The following is a 24,791-nucleotide window of genomic DNA, read 5'->3' as shown; positions in this document are numbered from 1 at the left end:
AAGCCTATAGTAGCCATTAATACTAAATTCTAATCAACAGATGAGTTTTCAAATACTGATTTGCAAAATAGTAAGTCCTTTAAAATTGATGCTTCGATACCATGAAGCAGTATTTTTCAAGAAAAAAAATTTTTGAAAATAAACTCCATTGAAGAAACAAAGAACCAGAAAGACAGGAGAAGAAGAAAAAAAACCAGTGAATAGGAAGCAACCAAGCTATAATGGTTGTATTTTCACTTATATACTCTCCAAAATATTAGCAAGCCCCTTAAATTTAGCCTTAGGAGACTAAATCAAGGTAAGTCGACTAAGCACAAAATACAATGTATTATTTTTTGTGCAATAGCAATGGTAACATACACAGAAAGAACAATTATGGCTGTTAAGCTTTTCAATAGAGGAATAAAACGACAGCACTGATGTGTGTACAAAAGAAATAAAGAGCATGAAAAATTTACACAAGGAGGTGTTGCATAACTAAAACACCCAAAACGACTTCAACATTTAACGTTTCACCATAACTAAAATTAAAAGAAGTAAAATGACATATTGTCCAGTGTTTAGACACTTAACATTAGACATAAGACAAACGACATCGTATACAGCCAAGCCTTCTTCAATCTTCAGTTATCAATTGAATCTCGCCATAACTATCTGCTACTGAAATCCAAATAAAGGGCCATTTTTTCAACAAGGTAGCCTCATCAGTTTCTAGGACTATAATGTCAACCTTCATCATGCGCTTATATCTGTTAGGGACTTGAGTTCCAACTGGCATGCACACATGCGCTTATATCTGTTAGGGACTTGAGTTCCAACTGGCATGCACACTTCAACCACAGTTGGAGCCTTGCCATAAAATCTCTTTAATGTAACTTTTAAGGGAGGTCCTTTTGGGTCTCAAAAATGCCAAACATAATTTGATGGGAAAACTTCAGCAACTGTAGCATCCTGCTAACCATGTTTCCCATCTCTCCATTGATGCTTAAATTCTTCACAAGTTTAGCATTGTGACCCCATGGCCCTACATGGACCTCTAACCAATATCCTCATGCTTTTATAGTGTATTTCTTCATCAACTTTGTCACACCAAATCGAACAATCTCATGTGCATTCATTTTCTCTTAGGCAATGTGTGGAACATCTTCAAGTGGAGGAGGTGGAAATCGCCCACAAGCTCCAAAAGCGTTAAGATCAACAATTGAGGACGAGGATGGATCCATTGAGTGCCATGGTTAGATATATCATTTTTTGTAAATTTATTAGCAAGATATTGTTCTTTTCCAACTCAAGACATTGACATCAAATTAAACATATACTTCAATATCTCCGAGGAATACTAGACATGTGCTTATATTACTCAAATGTATCAAAATCAAATTTAATTAGTTATGCAAATGCAAAACAATTATCTAACCCATACAAGGCTCGATTGCAAATAGGTTGCTTATTCACATGTGGAGGTATGACTATTTCATAATATTTTGTAAAACAAATAATATTTGCTACTTCTTCTAACCTTGCAGAAATTTTGGCAATTTATGAAAGAAGTCGTGAATGTGTCTGGTTATGTTCTATAACTTAACATATTTGAGGAACATGTGGGTTGTGAACGAAGAAAAAAATTCTAACAACTTATATGAGGATAATACTGCTTGTATAACATAATTAAAGGAAAGATACATTAAAGGCTATAGAACAAAACATATTTCACCAAAATTCTTCACTCATGATCTCCAAGAAAATGGTGATATTAGTGTTTAACAAATTTGTTCAAATAACAATCTAACAAATTTATTCATCAAAGCCCTTCCATTTGCAACATTTGAAAAGTTGGTATAAAATTTTAGAGAGCGTTGTTTTAAAACTCTTAAATAATATAGTCATTAAGGGAGTAAAATACGCACTATATTCTTTTCCTTCATCAAGGTTTTTCCCACTAAGTTTTTCTTGATAAGGTTTTTAATAAAACAGTATTTCAAAAGCATATTTTTGAAAAAAATTATGTACTCTTTTTCTTTCACTCGAATTTTTTCTATGAGATTTTGTTTTCTAGTAGGGTAATAACGAGGCATATATTTAATAACATAGATATTCAAGGGGGAGTGGTATGAATATATGTATGAATATCTATTTTGTTATATATAGCTAAATTTGAATGTAATTAGATTGGATTAAGATTAAGATTTAATTCATCCATTAAATCTCTTAGTATTATTTTTATTTTGTAAATTCTATCTAGTTAAAGGATTATTAATCTATAAATAGACCCCTCACTTCATTTGTAAATATACATTTGAATAAGATATTTTTACTCTCTCTAAATACTTTCTCTAATAATTGTTTTTTCAAGTTATATTTCATAAGACATATGAAACAAATAAAATGATTCTCTCTATGCATAATAAATAAATTATAAAGAAAAAGTTATTCAAGCTCAGCAAGCCCTAAAGCCAGCTGAAAATTATGCCTAATCTGGGCCCGAATAAGAGAATATAGATGCCAAAAAGCGTCAAAAGCATATTTGGCTTAGCTTTTTTTTAGTTTAAAAGCTATTATAAAGCTCTTATGAAAAATAATAACTTTTAAAATTAAGTTAAAACTATTTGGTAAATTTACTTTTTATAAGCTCTTTTTTATAGATAAGCTGTTTGGCAAAATAACTTATATAAACTCTAATTTTTGTTAAAATGATTATAAAGGGTATTTAATAAATAACTTTCTATTAATCATAAATTTCTTTATTCAAAATAGAAAAAAAAGTTAACTTTCTTTTTTATCTATTTAAAATATATTTTTGAAAATATAAAAAGCATTTTTATATAACATAAAGTTTATAATTAATAATAAATCATAAAAAAGTTTCACAAATAATTTATAAGTAACACATAATTTATAAATAACTCATAAATTAATGATAAGTTCCATATCATCTGTTAGATACTATTAGCTTAAATGTGAAATTCATTATTAAAAAGTTCAGGGATTTTATAATTCCTATTGTCAAAGGAATTAAATTCTATTTCAATTTTTTTCTAGTATCTCCTATTGTTATATCAAAAAGAAAAATTTCTTCAAAATTGAGTTACCACAAACAGAGTACATATATTGACTTTTCAATTTTCATTTAATTTATCTCAACAACCATTAACCTGTTTGATTAATTATTTCAATAATAACAAATAAATATTACATATATTAGAAAAATATTAAAAACAAATAAACATCACATATTATTATATCAAACAATAAATTGAGAAACATCAAACAATAAAGAGAGCTTTCAAAGCCCAAAAAAAACATAGAGAATAAAATGAAAAACAAAATAGAAAGAAAAAAAAATAATACCTGAATACAATTTTGAATTTTGGATCTTATTTTTTTAAAATTTTTGTAAGAATAAAAAAAAACTTTAGAAGAATGATTTGCATAAAAGAACAGATGAGAGGGAGATCAATAGGGAGAGAAGGAGGGATTTTTTTTTAGAGAAGATCTTTTTGAAAAAAAAAATAACTTTCTTATGAAACTGATGTGTTTGTAAAAAAATGAAAAAAGAAAATTCCTATTACAAGTTTTTTAAGCTTTTTTTTAGATTTTTTTAAAAAAATATTTTTTAAAAGTTTTTCATAAAATATTATTTAATCTAACTTATGTTTTTAAAAAATAAATAAGTTAAAAATATATCAAATCAAATAGACACTAAATGTTGGACGTAATATGGGCCTTAACAGGCTTCTCAGCCCATGATCAGCCACTACTTGATTTGTTTAACATTTTGACAGGACACACCCCTTTAGCTTGTCCAAGAATCCTCGGCTCCCGATTTTCGAAATCTATTTAAAAACATAGGCGGGTAGCGAGGAAGGAACTGGGAAGGAAAATAACCCAAAAACCCCTTCAAAAACCCTTCAAAGAATTTTCATCAACAATGGATTTGGACCCGGAAGATGTTTTCAAGGATGAAGAAGACGGCTCAGACAACGAATTCTTCCAGGTTTCCTCTATTTTTCTGTTCTTTTCTGCTGTATTCTTCTGCATGGTAAAGAAATGGGAATTGTAGTGCTTTATTTTTGTCCTATTTTGCAGCAAAGTGCGAGCTCTAAAGAGTATGTCGTTTACTTGGTCGACGCTTCTCCCAAAATGTTCAACACTACCTGTCCTTGTGTAAGTTTTCTATATTATGTATATAAAAGGAAAAAAAAAACCCATTTCCTTTTCAATCTCTTATCTTTCATTCTCTTAACATTTTATATATAAATAACTATACTCGATTGGATTTTCTTTTGTTTTTAATCTCCTGGTTTAATATGGTGGTTATATTGTTCGTCAATGGTTATATTATTTGGTTAACATGTGTTGCTTTTTTCTATTTGAAATGCAATGTGACTAGCAGTTCTTGAATTTTTATTTATCTTATTTGTTTAAATATTGACAGAAAGATCAAAAGGATGAAACTCATTTCGACCTCGCCGTCAGCTGTATTGCAGAATCACTCAAGACTCAAATCATTAGTAGATCATACGATGAAGTTGCAATTTGCTTCTTTAACACTGTAAGATTCGATTCTAGCTAACTCTGCCATTTAGCGGACATTAATTACTAGTTTATTTGCTGTAGTTAGAACCTCTACTCCTTTTATAGGAAAAAGGCAGAGCAGGGCTTTCACTTAGGGCATAGCGTTAAGAATTTTGATTTTGATTTCTAAGAAGAATTGCGCAGTTACAGCTAACAATTGGCTAAGCATGCGACTTTAGCACATTATACTTTTTTCTATACATACCAAGGGTAAAGCAGAAGAATAAATAAAGAAGATTCCATGTTCTACAATGACCTTAGTTTGTATTTTAACTGATTCAATGTGGTAGGAAGATACATGATTTTAGTAGCATACAGAAGCATTTCCAAAATATAATCATGCCTTGTCATTGTTTAGTTGGAAAAATGCAGGCTTGGATACCTATTATATCACTTGCTTCAAAATAGGATCTGGGGCAATTGTCCCATCTTCTTGGCTTTGAGGTACCAGTAACTATGTTAAAAATTCTGGCATTTGGCTTGAAGATGCACCTTGTCTATACTATTTCATGCATGGATAGTGATGAGCAATAGCAGAATTCCTTACAATTCTCACTTAAACATAGTTAAAAAATAAGAAATGCAAGTTTTTGTCATCCAATAGGACAAATACTAATACCTTACTTGAATCAGTTAAGATCAGATCTTATTATCAAAGTCTGATTGTTTGGTCTGATATTGCAAAACCGTTCATAAACAGTTGCATAAGTGATGAATGCTAGAACCGGATCTAAATGTTGTTAGATAAGTGGCCTGTAATATGAGGACTAGTTATGAACCTAGTAATTAAAGCTCAAGTTCCCATCAACTGATGATTATATCAATAACAAATCAGGTAGTCAAGAAGTGATTCTCCTAGGACAGGTTATTTTTCTGTCAACTCTCCTGCCGCTTTCGTTTAGTTTTCTCTTCCCTTTTAACATGAACTGTTATCTATGAATATACTAGAGGAGATGACTAAGTTTTTTAAGGGTAAAGTTTTAAAATCCTTGCTTTCATCCGACTCCCCTCATATGCCCCAAGATTTGAACAGGTAAAGTATCTTTTGTATGTACCCCTTGTTTAATGTTGTTAATCTGTCATTCTTTATTTTGGTCTAGCCTAAGTTACATCTTTGTCTGTGTCTATCCTACAATGAGGTTATGGTCATATTAGCTGCTCGTACTAGTCAATAGTTTTCTAGAATGTAGGATAACTCCTCTTAGTTGGTTTTTGTATTATCTGCTATATGCTCATCATGTGTGCTGCCTATGATATAGTTTCTTACCATCTTTGTTTTCTGAATGCAGAGGGAAAAGAAGAATTTGCAGGATTTAAATGGTGTTTTTGTTTTTAATGTTGCGGAAAGGGAGCACCTAGACAGGCCAACAGCAAGACTTATAAAAGAATTTGACTGTTTACAAGGTAAATTTTGTTCAAAATGAATTTGTGTTTTATGGAGATCAATGATGAAAATCTGATTCTAAGCATGGGTCTGCCTTCTTTGACTCTGCATTGTTTCTACAATACCTTAAACCGATGTTTAAAGTACTAGATTTTTAAAGTTCACTACATTTTAATTTGATTCAGTGAATGTGATCTTTTATATTAAAAATTTGTAGTTACAAAATTTTAAGTCACCAACATACATCTTGTTATGAGCTAGTGCAGAATCATTTATGAGAGAAATTGGGAGTCAGTATGGTATTGTGCCTGGATCTCGGGAGAATTCTCTTTACAATGCTCTCTGGGTTGCCCAAGCTCTTCTCCGTAAAGGGTATGCTTACCTTTTGGATTTTTCATATGACTAAGCACGGAATTTTTTTCTTCTTTTGTTTCCCAAGGTTCCTGTGTCTGGCTTTGTAATTTTTGACAGCACAACTCTTTCAGGTCTATTAAGACAGCTGATAAGAGGATTCTTCTCTTTACTAATGAAGATGATCCTTTTGGAGGTCTCCAGGGTGCTGCAAAAGCAGATATGAAAAGAACTTCATTGCAGCGAGCTAAAGTAAAATAAATATAAGTTGCATATGCTTTACGATTCAGTGTTCCATGAATGCAATTTATCAAACAGAATTTCATTACCAGATTGTGTCATCAGCATTCTTCTTTACCTCTGTTGTTTTTTCTTTACAGGATGCACAAGATCTTGGAATCTCAATTGAACTTCTCCCCTTGAGTTGTCCAGATGAGGAGTTTAATGTTAAAGTTTTCTATGCTGTATGTTTATTCTTTCATGTTGTGTTTTCTTGTGCAGATTCCATGGCTGATTATATGTATTTGTGTCAGTTACCAATCTTTATGTCTTTCAGGATTTGCTTGGTTTAGATGGTGAAGACCTTGTTCAATTTATGCCTTCTGCTGGCCAGAAGTATGTGTTTATGGTCTTATATATTTACCTTATCTCTTTTGTGCAATCACTTATATCTGTTAGGCATTATACTTTTAAGTGAAAGAACCAGCTATGTCCACAAATCTGACATTGTTTGAATAAAATAATTTTCTGAGTTGTGCTATCAGTTTCACTCATATTACATTTGAGTTGTAAATTGAAAGCATGTGGTTAAGCACTGTTTATGAACTCTTTCCTCATGCATAGAACTAATATTAACTTTCAATGGATATTTCTAAATTTAATAATCTTTATTGATTTTTTTCTGGGCCACCAGTTTCTTAATGAAGCAAAGATATACCTGGGAACAGGTTCACTGCTAAAAGATCTATATCTAAGTACATTCACAATTCATCTAGTTTCAACATTTCCATTTTATGAAATTGCCCATAATCTAATTTCAGATTGGAAGATACGAAAGATCAACTGAGGAAGTGTATGTTCACAAGGAGGATTATTAGAAGGATCACATTTGATATCACCAATGGATTGTCAATTCAGCTGAATACTTATGCCTTAATTCGTCCAGCTGTTCCAGGTAGACAGTACTCCATGTTCTAATTAAACTTTGGATATCACCTAGTACCATACTTCATAACTTTTTTTTCCCTATATTCCTAGGGGCAATTACATGGCTTGATTCTGTCACTAATCTTCCTTTAAAGGTAACTACAAGTTGTTCTTTATGTCTCAGGAGTGCATAGGCTCTTATATTTGGTAATTCTGAAAAGGTTCATGCTGTGTGACAACCGAAAATGATTATTTATACAACTATAAACATCAGTGATCTAATTTGGAATGCTTCTCTATTTTAAGCTTTTATATTCTTGACATTCCAACCTTTTCTCCCACTTACAAATTTTTTACATATTTCTGTCTGTCTCTCACTATCCTGCCCCACCCGTCCTTTTTTCTTGGGATATCTGTTACTGATTTTAGTTAAAAGATTTTTCACAATTTAGGATGTGACATGTTGATACATTTAGCATATTAGACAGTGCTTGTTTTGCTTTATACATGTATTATGGAGTAAGATATCATTGTAGAGTTTTGTATGCATGATTTATATTTTTCTCAATGGAGCTAGAAGAGACGGTGGGCTATTAAGCAGTGTAATTTGATAAATGGTTTTTGTGGTATCATTTTTTTTGATGAAATCCTTGCTTCTCTGTATTGTGAGATATTTTAATGAGGGTAAGGTAAAAAGAAATGTGATCAAGAAGTTTACTGCTTGTTTAGCATTTGTGATTTTTATTTATTTTTCCATATGTGGAAGTGAAGCTGTAGTTATACATTTGAAGTTTGATTATTTAATGATATGGTGCAGATTGAAAGATCTTTGATCTGTGAGGATACTGGTGCATTGATTCAGGAACCTCCTAAACGCTTTCAGCCCTATAGAAAGTAAGCACAGCTATCATCCATAGTTTTTCATCTGATAAAATGTGGAAAGAGATTATGTGTGTAAATTATTGAAAACTCCATGCATATGGCCAGTTATGTGTAAAATATTAGTCACTTATTGGATATTGGTCTCAATAGTGGATTCGGTATATTGTGACATTGTGTTTCTTTTCTCAAGGAAAATCGATAATGTAAAGTTTTCCTTTTCCTCATTTATTAGAATTACCTCTGATATTGGGATGATTCTTGGGGACAATTTTATTCAAGAGGCAATACAAGATATTTTTTATATTTTCTTTAATAAAGACCAAAAACCTTTTTCTAATAGAAAATAATTCATCAAAGGGGTAAAGGTAAAAATGTTATTTCTGTTAATTGCTAATATCTGTGGTGCATATTATGGGGCAGACATGGCAGCTTACGTCCTTGATTGATGAAAGAAGTTTTCCAATGTACAGTATCTTCCTGTCACTGTGATGGTTGTGTTGTTGGTCCATCAGGGCCAATAAAAAAAGTTCTCTAATTTAGAAGGAACTTCCAGTCATGATGATGTTTGGGTTATTGATTCATCAGGGAATCACATAGTTTTTGTCTTTAAGACATGCATTTGAAACCTTACCATATGTTATATTTGTTAATATTTCAGTTTAGTTTTCTATAATTTTTTCCTAATCAACCCCCCCGCACGAACCTGCTTTACAGTGAGAATGTCAAGTTCTCGATGGATGAAATATCTGAAATGAAAGGAATATCAACAGGATGCCTTCGTCTTCTTGGATTCAAGCCATTAAGTTGCTTAAAAGATTATCACAACTTGAGGCCATCGACGTTTGTGTATCCTAGTGACCAGGTTTGTTTAGTATTTCCTCATATGATATAGACGTTTATTTTCTTCAATTTTTTGCATCTTCTTTGATCTTGATCTTGTAGATTTTCCTATGTCAAAACTTATTTGTTTTTCAGATGTCTTTCTTTCTCAGTTATTGAAATTAAGAAAGGGAATTGTAATGTACTACAATCATTTTACGTGAATGATAATTTTGATTAGGACTACTTTCTTAAGACATAGAATACAAGTTTAGTGGAAGTACAATTGTATGTCTATTACTTGTTTTATTTTTTCTTTCGAAACTTATTGAACTATGCTGCAGTCATGAGAAAAAGAAAAATGAGTTAACTTTAGAGATGGCAGATGCATTTGCTTTCTTGCTTGTGCAAAAATATATGTTGCTGAGATAGTTAATATTTTTGGTATGAGTGTTGATCCTTTCTCTATCCATCTGGCTGACCTTCAATAAACACCCACCTCTCCTCCTGGAAGATATCATTGTAGAGTTTTGAATGCAACAGTAATCAAGAGAGTTTTAAAAGAACCTATAAAAATTCCTTGTATAATAGTGGCCCAAGCTCCTTTGCCTCATTCAAATGTAAGGTGTCACCTCTGAGTCCTTACCATTCTGATAACCTGCTGGGTTGTTTTATTGAAGACATCCTCAAATGAGGACCGGAGATCACAATACGTATTCCTTATAAGGCATATTAACAACATCTGAGAACATATTATTGAACCATGGGTGGTCCAAGCTCAACTCAATTTTTATGCAGGTCTATGTGTCTTTCTAGTTGGCCTTTTGGTATTTGATTGAGGTTAAATTACCATCTTAAGAGGTCAAAATCAATCTGTTCATATTCAGCTTAGTTGCAGCAGATGATGTTGTAGCATGGTTAATCACTGATATTATGATGTGGATACACCTATGCAGGCCGCTGTTTGTTACTTAGTGTCCTTAGGTTTAATGAACCTCCATATCTTTTTTTTTTAGAATTACTAAACTTTTTCTGGTTGTCCAATATAGGAAGTGGTTGGTAGCACCTGCATTTTCATTGCCTTGTACAGGTCTATGCTACAGCTCAAGCGGTTAGTTGTTTGCAACTCACCTTTTATGTGCTGGTCTACTGTTATTCTTCAAACTAAACTACTAAAGGTGTCATGAGCATTGTTCTCGTTGTGAGATATAACATATGATTTAATGTAATATGGTGTTTTTCTCATCTCAGTGAACATCAGTAATTCTTAAATTGGATTTCAGGAATTCTTTTCTGCATGTGTAGTATCCTTTATAGATTTTGTCATTTTGATCATCACATTGCACATAGTTACTAGTCATCTCATGGGTTCTCATTTGCAAGGATAAGGAGACGAAGGGATAACTTCAAAAGTTTCTTGTAATGGATGACTGAAGTAAATCTGAGGCAATGAAATGATTGAGAGGAAATGGAAATTAAAACCATTTGCCAGTTTTCTTTCACTTTTTGTGTTCAGTTTTCGAGAAAATACCACTTACTATGCAGCATGCTCCCATACAAAAGCATTTCCTTCAACCATTCCAACTGTAAAAAAGGAAAGTTTTTATGACTTGCCTAATTTTTTGTAGATAAAACTTTTTCAAGAATAATATTTTCTTTTTCTTTTACTTCGCTTCTTCAAAGTGTTTATTTCTTGCGACACTTTATGGACAACCAAACAGAATCTTAAGTGGCAGATGTCATGTTGAAAATGTACATTTAAATCTAGTTTTTTCTTTATCATCATGTTCATTATAGCTGACCTAATTGACTACATTGACTAAATCACCAAATTTTTATGAAAAATATTAGTCTTGGTGATAACACCTAAGAAACCTTATATTCTCCTTTTCTCTTTGTTGCTTTCTGATGAATAAGTGTTGTATATATTTGCCTGGAATAGTATGCAAATCTCTATTAAGTTGGTCTTCTGGACAGGAACAAAGCATGTGGTAATGATTGTGTTTGGTTGTTGATTGGTTTGCATTGATATTTTGATCAAAGCCTTGCTTTATTATGATTACTTCCATAATTCTGATATTGAATGGTATTTAAAGTTAAGCTCTCAGATAACACATTACAAATAATGGTGAATATGTAGTGGGTGTGTTTGTGTCATTGCAGTTTTGCAGTTGCATTTTATGGGAGCTCATCTCATCCTCAATTGGTTGCCTTAGTTGCGCAAGTAAGTTACTTTTACACTTTCAACAAAATTATTACCTTGATGCATCTGGCCTTGTTATTAATGTGAGGTCTGTTTTTGGGAAATTATACTTTGCTGGTTGTCTTGTTTTGTGTTGTCAACTTGTTACTTCTCTCTGTTTTCCCTTATATTAAAATGCCAAGGTAATAGAAGCACCTTGGTGGACTTAAGCTCTCTGATGTATGACTCAAATCCTTCAGCTTTTCAGTTCTCAACAGTGGGAAATATGATACAGAAATGTGATGGAAATTGAAAACTTCTATCACAAGTTGTAAGAGTTTTAAGCTTTGTAACTTGATATGCCATATAAAGGAAGGTGCTAGCTAGCTGTTCTGTTAAAGTCCTTTGGTTGTTGTATGGAGTTTGAATTGAATCTCTGCTTGACCAATGTTGAGGGAAAGAAATTCTTAAGGGAAGGGGATGGACAGAAGGCTGCTCAAACATTTCTGTTTGAAACTGAACAAACTGTGTCATTTTGATTGAGTAGACTAAGTGGTATGCATAAATCAGAGCAGAACTTCAATGTTGTATCATTAATTGATTTAGGATTATCATGATGTTAAAATATCCAAACTCATTAGGGAAACTTGAAGGCATCATTATATCTTTGTGTCGTTATTAATTGCTTGCTGATGACCTGCATTTCCCACTGAATCTTGGCGCAGAGGTGCTGTACATCAAAGGACTCTATGAAAGAATAATGCACATTATTGATGCATTTGAAATTGTTTACCTGTTCTTGGCATGTATAAACATAGTCTGGACGAGGTTTAGTAAGCTACATGTGCTTATATGTTATGCAGTTTGTTTTACTTCCTCACGTGTGTAAAGCAATTAAATTTGGTTTGCGAGAAACTTGGAGGAAAGTACTTTGCCTTTCTCATTGATCATGTTGTAAAAATGACAATTCGAATTGCATATTATGCTAGTTGAATCAAAACATGAGTCAAATTTTTTGCCTCATGTTTATGTTTATGTAGACAATTTTGAAAAAGCTTATCAATCTTCTTGAAACTTCACAGGATGAGATTGCTAAAGCTGGTGTTCAGATTGAGCCGCCAGGAATGCACATGATATACCTTCCGTACTCTGATGACATCAGAGATGTTGAAGAGGCAAGGAAATATTCATGAGTTTATGCAAAAAGATTTTCAAGTCATGTTATCACTGATAACATTGGTGATGTTTCACAGATTTTTCCAGATACAGATGATGATGCACCTCGAGCGGATGAGGATCAAATTCAGAAAGCTGCTGCTTTAATAAAACGTATTGACATGAGGGATTTCTCAGTTTCCCAATTTGCTAACCCTGGTAAGTTGTCATGTTAAATACTTAAACACTGTAATTCAATTGCTTAGGCATTCATAACTGGTGTTGTTTCAGTTATGAAAATTAATGAATCATTAAATAGCTCTTTATTGTATAATGACATATGTTTGTATTTGTGAGCTTTAGATTTGGCCAGAAATTTTAGAATGGTTTCAAGTGTGTGAAAAGTATTATTTCCTTTCAACATGATTGAACTTTTGTTTGAAATTGAGACCATGAGCCTGTACAATGATCATAAACATACATCACTTGCTCTGGAGCCATATCAGGGAACCAAAATTAGTTTGTATACAGAATATAAAAACATATGGGGACAAGGTTAAACCTGTGATTTGATATAGTGTCAGTTGTTTGCATATTCTTCTTTACTTACAAGTTTATCCATTTATTACAGCTTGCCAAATAGTATCAGTTTCCATGTTTTCAAGCAATATGGGTGCTTTTTAGGTTTGATTATATTGATCTCTGAGGTGTAAACTACTTTTTCTTTTAATTCTGTGTCTATTTTTACATCCATTAAAGTGTAGTGTCAAGTTGACTAAATCACGTTCTTGCTTTAAACTTTTTTGACTCCATGATTATGTCTTGATATATCTTTGCAGCCTTGCAGAGACATTATGCAGTACTGCAGGCTCTAGCTCTAGAAGAAGATGATATTCCAGAGACCATTGATGAGACACTACCTGATGAGGAAGGTTTGGCTAGGTAATAAAAATGTGGCTTGTCATCTTTAAATGCTTCCATCCTTTTCTGGTCTTTTGTAGAATCTTTCAACATATCAACTGGTCATTGTGAGGTGATTTGTTTTACACAGACCAGCAGTTGTCAAGGCAATAGAAGAATTCAAGCTTTCTGTCTATGGGGACAACTATGATGAGGAAAGGGACTTTTTGGGTAAAGGAAAAGTGGGTGAGTCCTCTAGGAAGCGTAAAACAATTGTGGAAAATGCAGTTAAGGAGTCTGCAAATTATGATTGGGCTGACCTTGCAGAAAATGGGCAGGTGAAATTAAGTGTTTTGGCTGTGTTTCAATATGCTTGTAATTTCTCTTAGTCATAAAACGGATTCTCTTGAACTAAATTTGACAGAGAAATTGTACAAATTAGAATTTGTGGCTAGGCTAAATTTGTTCAATTAAATGCTATTTCAGAGTAAAAAACAGAACTTCTAGCTGTCACGATATTTCATTCCTCAAGTTTTTTAAAAAGCCATGTCATAATTTTCCTAGCATCTTAGCATTCTGTTTACCTAGAGAAAGAGGGCTTAGAGAAAAAGAATTTATAGGCTTCTTGAGACATTTTTCTGCTGGAAATCTGGACTAGGAGAAATATTCTAAGTTGGGTTTCTGATTCTTTTCTTTTTATTTTTCCTGACTTTGGAACTGACGTGGTATGAAACCTTGATATTTTTGTAGTCAGTAGTACTTACTTTAAAGAGAAAATTGAAACCTCAGGTCTCAATCCCAGTGCAGCATGATTGCTGCTAATTGGGGTATTGAAATGGCTACACTGTCTATTCTTAGGAAGTCTATCTCACTTGTCGATTCCACGTTTTGCAGTTGAAGGATTTAACGGTAGCAGCTTTGAAAACTTACTTGAGTGCACACAACCTTCCTGTCACCGGAAAGAAGGAAGCTTTGATCAGCAGGATTTTAACCCGCATGGGTAAATGAGCAAAGTTGAAGCTGATGAAAAAAATCAAAGACTGGTATTGGATATTGCCATAATGTCCCAGTGATTGCGGCATATTATAGGCCTCCCATTGTTATGCTAAAATTAGCTTGGCATTGCATGATGCAACTGTATTTTTCAAGGCTAAGTATCCGTTTTTGCCTAAAGCTTTATTGCACAGTAGGGTCAGCAATATATGTTCTTGATCGTCCCTGCAAAACTAAGACGAGCTTTCGCACATTCTAGGTTTTTCTGGCATATCAGAATTTGGTTTCCGATGCTGCCTTGTTGTTCTTACAGAGTATGGACAATGCACATCAACTAGTCTAAGTATCCATAATCCATTTGTATATATATTGGAAAAATTTTGCATCTGGAAATGAAAATGGCATTCATCTGCTAGTTTCTTCCTGGTTTCTTCTAGGAAGATAAGACGATGATGTTGAGCCTATGTTAGACAGTGCCATCAGGTATGGGGTTTATTGGTGAAACCATATCTTTTATGTGTGTGTGTGCATGCAGGCATGTGAAATATTTATGTATGCTTTCAAACCCGTGCAATGCATGGGAATTCAATTATATTATCAATAATTTCATTTAGAAAATTAAATTATTAAATTTTATAAAGAAACCATAATTTAAACCTCAAAATCTTTTATTTGGTTTATCTCAATCAAGTGAAGAAAAGAATTAAAAATTAGATACTGAAGATAAATATGTAACTTTATCTTATTTAAAAATTTATAAAAAACTAAGTACATGTCATGTATATCAAATTAGATTCTTTTAAAAATTAAATTTGGTTCCATTGGTTATGCCATGCTCTGCTGGGTTTTCATTTAGAATATCATTCCACTTTTAATGGGGTTTTTTTGTAATAAGTTTTCACTTATTTTTCACATTCCTTTAGCTGAATTCTTCCACAAAAAATTAAAAAATCTCCCTTATTACATTATATTTTTCAAATCTCCACAAATAAAGGATAATATTTGAATGATCAAACAATATTAAATAAAGTATAGTTAAACCATATTTAATCCCATAAATCATGCTTCGTAGAAAATCAATGTTTCTTCTAACAAAATATTTCAAATTAAATCAAACTTTTTTTTTAAAAAAATCTATTCCTGTTGCAGTTTAGAACCTTTTCACAAGTTAATTTGAAGAGTTTGGAGACCTTATCAAAGTCAGTATACTAATTGATTTTCTCCTATTATTAGTTGGTGTTAAAATTTAAAACAGTTAATGATTGTAAAAGCCAATGGTGCCCAATTGGGACATCTCCATCAGCATTCTGTTTGTAGATCAAAGTTTGGAGTGACCCATGATGATTCAAATTTCCTCCAAAGGTAGGCACCTCCATGAATTGGCAAAGATGAATCTGATGACTAAAGACTAATCTCTCTCTCATTCTTTCTTTTGCTTCTTTTCAACATAACAGCAAGTGGGATAAGTTTAGTCATTGGAATAATATATATATATATATATATATATATAGATAGCACCCAGTTTTGGCATTTAGTTTTTGAATTTTAGGGTAGAAATTGCAGTTGACGTTGACCCACAATGGAAGGTTGTTCGTTCGTGGTACATCAACTATATTTTGAATGAGACTTCAAAGAATGAAAACAGTCCAATCACTATTAATGAATGTCCAATGGATTATTATTTTATTTATTTTTTACATAAAATCTTTAAACTTCACAAATGGGATTAAAAGATTGCTATAAATCACATTAAAATATATTTAAAAAAACTAATAAATTAATTTTGTAAATAAAAATATATATGACAATATTCATAATATAATCTCTCATCTTCCTATTGGCATCATGATGAATTTGTGTTCATCTTTCTCCCTCTCTCTGTCTCTGTGTTAAATTTTAAATAGTAATTTTTGCATCCTCTCTTTCCTTTGTTAAGGCAATAAGGATTCTCCACTTGTCTATGTCTAAGACTCAAATAGATTAAAAGAATATATATTATAATAAGAGTTTAAATTTAACATATTGATAACATATAATTTCTATATACACAGTTAGGTTTTCAGATTATATCATTTCATTAAAAAATGATTTTAAAATTTTAAAATATTTAAAAATAAATATTATTAATAGCATTTAAAAATAAATATTATTTTAAAAAAACTATATTCAATCTAGATAACGTAATTGACAATATCATAAGGTACCAAAAATTATTGTCTTTTTGTCATCCATTTTCTTGCTGCAAAATAGAAAGAGAGAACAGTTTTCAAAATTGTACATCAAAGAAGAAGAAAATGAAGAATCGATGAATTGACAACATGACATCATTTGATGATCTGATGTAATTTATCAAATATAATATATTATGCTTACAAATATTTAACTTGTCGAGCATGTATCTAAAAAAATAAGTGAAGATAAATATCTTCTTGTTCAAAATCCGAATTGGAATTATTTTACCTGGAAAAATCAAAGGAGAGAGAAAAGAAAAGCGAATCTGCATCCCCCCGTCCTGCAATCTCACCTACAGTATGTTCAGTGTAGGCGATTTGTCAATTTACAGAGTCATGCCACAATTATATATTTACATTGAAGTAAAGGAAGAGAAGACATGACCCAATCCTCATCGTCTTTCTTTAGTGGGGGATGGCGGGCATACCAAGCCATGGTATAGTATCACTTTATAACATTGAAGCCCCCAGCATCATCATTACCAACCACAACAACCCCCAGTCCGATAATTAATAAATAAAGGAATATTGGGAAACTTGTATGTTGCTTCTTTGAAGTGATTAGAGTCATTAAATACTTCTTTAATCAGCCAAAAGTCTCTTAATGATGTAATATAATTTCTCTGTGTTCCTTCCCTTGGTTGGCTTGGCAAGTCTTCTAGATGCATCAACTTGTTAATTTTACTTTAGTCAATTGATTATGAAAATGGTGAGAAACAGAGGTCAATACGCTGCATCCATTTGCCAAATACTTTACATTGTTAACAATGGAGGATTCTCTCATATCCCTCTGGAAATTACTATCTCCCAACCGAAATAGCTCTCTATCTCTCTGTCTCAGTATGCATCTCTGTATTTCTGCATCTTCATCAGCCCTGGTTTTTGTCATCTTTATCCTTTTATCAGTCCAAGTTCCAACATTTTTCTGTGCAGGCAATGATACATATGAGGTATGCAGCAAGCCACTCCGGTGTGGAACCTTCCAAAATGTTACATATCCTTTCTGGGGAGGTGATAGGCCAGAATACTGTGGGAATCCTGGGATGGAGTTAACTTGCCAGGGAGATGAAGAACTCCAGATTACAATCATGTCACTAAGTTACAAAGTTATTGAGATCAACACGGATATACAAGCTTTCACTGTGGCTAGAACTGATTATCTGACAACGCTTTGTCCCCAGCACCTTGCCAACACCACCTTGGACTTCAACCTGTTGAGTTATGCTTGGAATCTTGAGAACGTAACATTATACTATGATTGTCCTAGTATTGCCAACCAGTCTTCAGGGTTTCCAAGTCAGTTTAACTGCACCAGCAATGGAACAAATTACTATGTCATAGCATCAGCTTTTGGCAACCTTTCAGCTGAAGCAAAGGGTGGCTTGGGATTATGTCGGAGCAATGTCATTGTTCCAGCTTTTTTTACAGCAGTTCAGACTATAGTGAACAATCCAACTCCAGACACTCTAGTTCTACCACTTCGTAATGGCTTTGGGCTGAAATGGGATGCAAATATTGCTTCCAAGTGTGCGGCATGCAGTGCTTCCGGTGGGGTGTGTGGTTATAACAAGACTCTGAGTGAATTCACTTGTTACTGCTCAGATCGTACAGATCCATCAACCTGTCTTCCACCAGGTATGCGCAAAAACGGACAGATTATTTTGATTAATTAGAGTTTGTTGATCAAATGAAGTTTCTTGGACAAAATTCTATAGAAGTAAAGGTTCCTAACCATGATCATAGGGATTTCATAATGATTTTTGCAGAAAATTCAGTAAGGTCAATCTCATATCAATCAGTTTAAGAAATTGCTTGGTGTAGATTTTGTTGTTTTTATTTCTTTCATCAGCTCCATTTTAAGTCTAGAATTCCAGCCATACATATTTATCACTTTCACCCAAGTTCAAGCATTTTGCAAATTCAAGAGTCAGGGCAAGAATTCACCAAACTCTTTGGTTTTTTTCTGGGTTTTGCTTCCCTCACCCCTTGTTTTCTTTTTCCATTAAAAAATGGAAAAAGAACCTGTAGAACAATTTCTCCCAAACCTCCCAACTTTTTCCAACCGTGTGAGTCATGGTCTAGGTGATCCCACCGTGGGATCACCTTCCACGCTTTTCCCAACCGTGTGAGTCATGGTCTAGGTGATCCCACCGTGGGATCACCTTCCCCGCTTTTCCCGACATCGGAATCGCGAGTTTCACATGGATTTTTTGGCCTGGCATGACTTTTTGTATCACTAATTGCTTCTTTTAATATATTTGAAGGTAAGTATTCAATTAGCTGCCAGCCTTGTTTGTCACTTTGAATCAGCTTTAAGTTGACAGCTGATGCGCATGTTATTATTCTAATGTGGTAGTGCTTTTTGATATGAAAAAGCTGGAACAAGGAAATTATTTTGAGTTATCTAAATAGTCAAACAACTTTATCTTTACTGCCAACTTTAAGAAAACCAGCTTGACATTTTCAGAGTATGAAACTGGACACTTTGCGATTGGCTTCATATAATGTTAAAAACCATCTGCAAATTAAAATATGGTGAAGATGACACCTCTAATCATCTGAATTAATATATTCTTTATTGCAATATTCAAATCTTACAGCGACTTGGTTACTTTCATGTGGCAATTTCCTATGTCAGAAAGAGAAATTATTAATTATTACAAAATCGTTTCTTTATTCCTTTTCTTTTGGTGTGTGTTACAGGGTCATCTAATGGTACCAGTTTGAAGATTAAACTAATCATTGGTACCGTACTAAACTCATTTCATAAATTTTAATATGCATTTACTCACATTTTTAAGCTGACTGGCCATTCTCTACAATCAGGCTTGGGTGTGGCTGGGGCTGCTATTGTGGTAGTTTGTGTTGTGGTGTTTACCTTGAGGCATAAGAGATCATCATTGTTAATCTCAAGTGGAATACTGATGAATTTCCAGCAAGGTAAAAAGAACAGTGAAAGGATTGAGGCATTCATAATGAAGTATGGTTCTGATCTTGCTCCGAAACGATATTCTTTTTCAGACATCAGGAAAATAACCAAGTCCTTCAAAGATAGGCTTGGAGAAGGGGGATTTGGCAGTGTCTACAAAGGTAAATTAAATGATGGTCGTCTTGTTGCAGTGAAAGTCCTTAGTGAATCAAAGGGGGATGGAGAGGAATTTATCAATGAAGTGGCTAGTATAAGTAGAACCTCTCATGTCAATGTAGTGACTTTTCTTGGTTTCTGTTATGAGTGGTCAGTGAGAGCTCTAATCTATGAATTCATGCCCAATGGATCATTGGATAAGTTCATCTATCGTGAAGGATCCCCAGATAAAAGTCATCTACTAGAGCATAAAACATTGTTTGAAATTGCAATTGGCATTGCTAGAGGACTGGAATATTTACATGGAGGTTGTAACACGAGGATTTTGCACTTGGACATAAAACCTCATAATATCCTCCTAGATGAGAGTTTCTGTCCCAAGATTTCAGATTTTGGTCTTGCTAAATTATGTGAGAGGAAGGAGAGCATTCTTTCTATGATAAGTGCTAGAGGAACAATCGGATATATTGCTCCAGAACTGTTTTGTCGAAACTTTGGAGGAGTCTCTTACAAGTCCGATGTTTATAGCTATGGGATGATGGTCCTTGAAATGGTTGGAGCAAAGGAAAATGTTCATAATGGACCGTCTGTAACCAGTGAAATGAATTTTCCTTTATGGATTTATGAGCATCTCCAACAAGAAGCATATTTCAATCGTCAAGGAATCACAGTTGAAGAGGAAGAAATAACCAAGAAGATGATTGTAGTGAGCTTGTGGTGCATTCAAACTAATCCAGCGGATCGACCATCAATGACAAAGGTGCTGGAGATGTTACAAGGAAGCCTTCAATCTCTAGCAATTCCACCCAGACCTTTCCTGTTTTCTCCTCCAAGATCGCCCCAAAACTCCTCACAAATAGCATTATTTTCATCAGCCACTACCATGAATAGTGAATCATAAGGGATCATATATTTCATCACTGTCTGATAGTGTATTAAATTAAAGATATTTTATGTGTGTCTGATTGATAATTTTCAACCTGTCACAACTAGTAGTGAACTTCTTCAACCATATTCTGTACAAAGTTCATGGGTAGTTAATGTATCATACTGTTGTTAGAGAGCTTCATTTGCAGTTACAATTTATGTTGTGTTTATTACTTCACTGTATGTGGTACTGCATATTGACAGAAGATAGTTAAGACAGTGCCTCAATGGTAGGCATCCTTTCCTCTCAAATGGAGGCTCTAAATTCAATTTTCAAATATGTTCCCCTCAAGTAGAAAAACAAAGAAATAAATGCTGATTGTACTAAATGACTTTTCATTTGTAAAAAGCTCCTTGAAACTGTGATTTTTAATAAACAAATGGTGTATATGAGGCCAAACCTTAACTAGAGTCATGCAGAAAATTGTAGAGACATTTCCCCTGGGGAGCATATATATCCTCCGTGTCAGTGGAACACCAGAAATACTAATTTTTGACAGGGTTTACATTTTGATGTCAGAGCCTCAACCTAGTAGTAAGGCCAAGACAGCCAGCCAGTTGCTGGAAAAAATTAAAGAGCGAAGTATGGGCAAGCTAGTGGAAGACATTCCCCAAATGAGGGAGGTTTGTAGCTCCTCAACCTCCTTGGTTCTGTAAAGAGGGGTTCTAGCTAGAAGTTAACAACATAAATGCAACCAAGACTGTTGATGTGAAGGATTTACCTTGATTTGGGGCAGACAAGGTGCAACTTTCTTTGCATTCAATGTACATCAGTTAAGAGGAAAGTATATACTTTTAAGCTCATTCTTCATAATGAGTAGGAGCAGGGGCGGTGCCTCCTTATGGGATGGGGGCCAAAATTAAAAATTTTGTTTACATATTATATAAAGTTTTTAAATTTTTTTATAAATTTTCTAATGGCTCCCCCAAAATCATTTTTGGTTTAATAATTAATACAAGTAAAAAATAACAAAATAATTTCATATGCTTGATTCAATTTTCAAGTTTTTATTTTTTTATTTTTTTAATTTATATTATTATTTATATTTATTTATTCATATATTTTAAATCTTTACAGATTTTCTTTCACAAATTTTTATGAACCATCAATCATATTTTTTTTTTATTATGTCAAATATACATTTTATGTTCTATTTGTCATATTCTTTTTTTTTTCTGTTATATAGATTTTATTTTATATGATTTTAATTTTTAAAAATAAATAAATTATTATATAATTTTCAAGTATAAGTTGCATTGTTGCATTGTTTTTTAGAATTTAATCAATATATCATTTTTTTATTAAAAATAATCAATGTGTTCTAGCATGTATGTTGTAAAATTTAAGTAACAATGATATATATACAAATTGATAAAATGAAATAATTATATTTTTTTTAATATAATTTTATTTTTTATATATTTTTAATGGCTTGGGAAATAGTTTTTTATATAATAATTATTTTCATTACTCAAACTATTTGATAAAATTAGAGTCATTATGGTTAGCATATTGTCAGTTAAGCCCAACAAATAAATTATAAATTAATAAGTTAAGCTTATCAAATTTTTTTAAAAAAAGTGAGTCTAGTAATCCAAGCTCATTAAGTTTTAATATAAATCTAAGTCTATCATAACATATTATATCTTAGTTGTTTAACTTAATAGTCTATCATAAAATATTTTATCTCAATAGTTCAATTTAATAACTTAATATGTTAATTAACAAGTTAAAAGACAAATAGAAAATAAAAGAAAATTAGAACACATAAAGTAAAGAAACAAATCATTTGAGTTTGAAAAATTATTTTCTCTTCCATTCTTGCATGCAGAGAGTGAAAAAGGCTCTTTTCATGATTCCATTCAATCATATGGATTTTATTGTTTTTAATTATTTAGTATTTCTTTCTATTTAGTCCCGTTTTTAAAAATGCTCTAGCTCCACTCCTTTGTGGGAGTGCAGGGGATCTGATTCAACTATATGGGAAGACTCGTCGAGTTATCATCATACAACATGGAATGATTTAGAGCAAACTGCTTATGTATTTGGTTTGTACGGGAAGAATCTTTTCATGGCAATAAAAAAGACAGAGGAGAGCAACATGATGCAAAAATTTAGCTTCATTAATAACTACATAAAAAATTACAGCAATTAGTACCTTATTTAACACCACAGGCGTACTCAGCACTAAATACCTGAAGAGTTGTGTCAACTTGAGGCGGTGTGGCGTTCTTGCTCTGCTCTGCTGCGGTAGTCTTGTCTCGAGAGTAGAGAAAAACTTGAAGCAGAGGCAGTGAGTGTGATGACTGATGAATGGGGATGAGGGAGGTTGGTTAGGTTGAGTCTGCCTCTGCCGTGGGATGAGGAAAGGGAAGGGCTGCTTCCTGCTTGCTTGGATGGGGAAGAAACAAATGTGCACTGAAGAGGCATGGGGATTATCATATTATTGATAAGAAGAGAAGTCTACAGAACATGAGTGGGTGCACCAAGGAATTCCCTGTTCACTGTTCTGAATAGTCTGTTGTGAACTATATATAGCAATCCGTTGAATGGATCTGTGGCAGATATTAATTTTTAAGAGTACTTTAATCAATTACTTTTAGCATTTTTGAAATTGACACTTTTATATAAAAGTAAAAAAAAAAGAAAAGAAAGATATAAAGAATATTCGGATTAAAAAAAAAATAGTAAGACATAGTAGTTTTCTCTCATTGCATAAAAATCTCAGACTTCTCACGTCTCAGAGTTAGAAGTTTCACTTTTAACTAATAGTCATAAAAAAATTTTCCAAACTTGCCTAAGAGTACGAGAGAGCTTTATACTCATGTATTCTACCACAAAATGGTTGTGGTCAAGGTAAATATATAGATATTTGAGTGATAGCTTGCCATGGCAAGGCATACCTACCCTCTATTTTGCTAACTCAAATCTTAAGCCGTGTCTAACGAGAGTTTAAAAAAAATAAAAAACCAACCAAAAATTAAAAAAAAATCCCAAACCATATAATTTATTGATTTAAAATTCGAGTAAATATTTCTGATTCAACACCCAAGAATGATTAACCTCTAGACCAACAAAAACATGATCTAATATATATTTGCAATTGGGGCCAACCATGTCGGAAATTTTTCTAGTCAATGTTTTGAGATGATGACAAACACAATTATTTAATTGATTCATGAAATTGTTCCAAAGCATGCATAATTTGTTAATGGTTTTTTTTATGGTAAAATACTCAAACATCTTTAATTTTTAATTATAATTATACGTAAGTCTAATAGTTTTTAAAATTAATACTCCGTATCGAATGTAAACACCGTTAACAAAAATTGTGAAAAAAATAAAATACGATTTTTTTTTATTAATTTACAAAATTATTATTATATTTTTAAATAAAAAATTAAAAAAAAAGAAAAGAGCACTGCTCCCCAAATTGAGAAGATTTTTTTTAATTAATAAAAAATAATAAATTTATATAATAATTATTATAAAAATTAATCAAATATAAAATTATCATACAGATTAAAAATCTCAAATGACCTTGAAAAATTCAACATTTTTGGAGATCTGGTAACAATCTGGCTGACAAGCTGGCCAAAGATGGTATTGGAAGGGAGGGTGATCTCTTGATCATTAATTCTTTAATTGTTGCTGTTGACTTGGTTGTTGCTGTTGCTTGATGTTTTGTCTCCCTCGCTGTGCTGCTTGATGATCTGCTATTCTTTTCTTGTTCGATTTTGACCTCGGCTTTGTTGATCAAGGGCCTCAAGGGATCCTGATGTTTCTCTCCTGTTTTGGTTCTCTCGTTTTGTGGTCCTTGGATTATGCTGTCACTGATTGAGCAGATGGTCTTTTTTGGATTTTTCTATTTGTTGTTTTGCCTCCTTGTTTCCTGCCGTTGTTTTTTATCTTTGGCAGGTTTGAGCTTTTATGTGGTCTCAATTTGTTGAGGGCATGCTGCTGGTCCTTTTTATGCAGTGATGAACCTCCTTTATTCTGGCTTTTCTTGCCATGTTCGGTTTATGGTTAATAATTTCACTTTAAAAAAAAAATCAAAGGTAAAATTATGTTTTTATCCTTATCATGTTAATAAGTTGATAAAAATATTAATAATTAATTAATAATTGGACTTACGTGTTTAATAAAAAATATTTTTTCTG

The 24,791-nt window shown here is 32.6% G+C and overlaps 2 protein-coding genes across 4 annotated transcripts; both read left to right on the top strand.

Moving 5' to 3' along the window:
• Positions 3,803-14,864, top strand: LOC18594301 (ATP-dependent DNA helicase 2 subunit KU70). The gene is made up of 19 exons (XM_007021813.2): positions 3,803-3,994; positions 4,087-4,164; positions 4,436-4,552; positions 5,865-5,979; positions 6,226-6,331; positions 6,445-6,562; positions 6,691-6,774; positions 6,867-6,925; positions 7,351-7,484; positions 7,568-7,611; positions 8,274-8,350; positions 9,053-9,200; positions 10,207-10,268; positions 11,321-11,381; positions 12,422-12,514; positions 12,593-12,713; positions 13,334-13,436; positions 13,546-13,732; positions 14,289-14,864. Exons 1-19 carry the CDS (start codon positions 3,929-3,931, stop codon positions 14,400-14,402), a joined length of 1,887 nt encoding a protein of 628 aa, XP_007021875.2. The 5' UTR covers positions 3,803-3,928; the 3' UTR covers positions 14,403-14,864.
• Positions 17,016-20,803, top strand: LOC18594300 (LEAF RUST 10 DISEASE-RESISTANCE LOCUS RECEPTOR-LIKE PROTEIN KINASE-like 2.1). 3 transcript variants are annotated; one of them, XM_018125265.1, is made up of 4 exons: positions 17,016-17,055; positions 17,552-18,253; positions 19,322-19,363; positions 19,445-20,803. In XM_018125265.1, the coding sequence occupies exons 1-4, from the start codon at positions 17,034-17,036 to the stop codon at positions 20,602-20,604; spliced, it is 1,926 nt and encodes a 641-aa protein (XP_017980754.1). In that variant the 5' UTR covers positions 17,016-17,033; the 3' UTR covers positions 20,605-20,803. The 3 variants fall into 3 exon arrangements, with proteins under 3 accessions (XP_017980754.1, XP_017980753.1, XP_017980752.1); XM_018125264.1 differs by having other exon boundaries at positions 17,024-17,458; XM_018125263.1 differs by having other exon boundaries at positions 17,024-18,253.

This window comes from Theobroma cacao, chromosome 7 (genome assembly GCF_000208745.1).
Source record: "Theobroma cacao cultivar B97-61/B2 chromosome 7, Criollo_cocoa_genome_V2, whole genome shotgun sequence".
NCBI classification, from domain to species: Eukaryota; Viridiplantae; Streptophyta; class Magnoliopsida; order Malvales; family Malvaceae; genus Theobroma; species Theobroma cacao.
This window is presented reverse-complemented; position numbering and strand designations above follow the sequence as displayed.

Bases quoted from the DNA above. Each gene is read 5' to 3' on its own strand.
- LOC18594300 (XM_018125263.1), top strand. From the start codon at position 17,386: ATGGAGGATTCTCTCATATCCCTCTGGAAATTACTATCTCCCAACCGA. The intron at 18,254-19,321 runs GTATGCGCAAAA...TGTGTGTTACAG, and splicing joins ATCAACCTGTCTTCCACCAG to GGTCATCTAATGGTACCAGT. The intron at 19,364-19,444 runs GTACCGTACTAA...CTCTACAATCAG, and splicing joins GAAGATTAAACTAATCATTG to GCTTGGGTGTGGCTGGGGCT.
- LOC18594301 (XM_007021813.2), top strand. From the start codon at position 3,929: ATGGATTTGGACCCGGAAGATGTTTTCAAGGATGAAGAAGACGGCTCA. The intron at 6,775-6,866 runs GTATGTTTATTC...TATGTCTTTCAG, and splicing joins ATGTTAAAGTTTTCTATGCT to GATTTGCTTGGTTTAGATGG. The intron at 13,733-14,288 runs GTGAAATTAAGT...CACGTTTTGCAG, and splicing joins ACCTTGCAGAAAATGGGCAG to TTGAAGGATTTAACGGTAGC.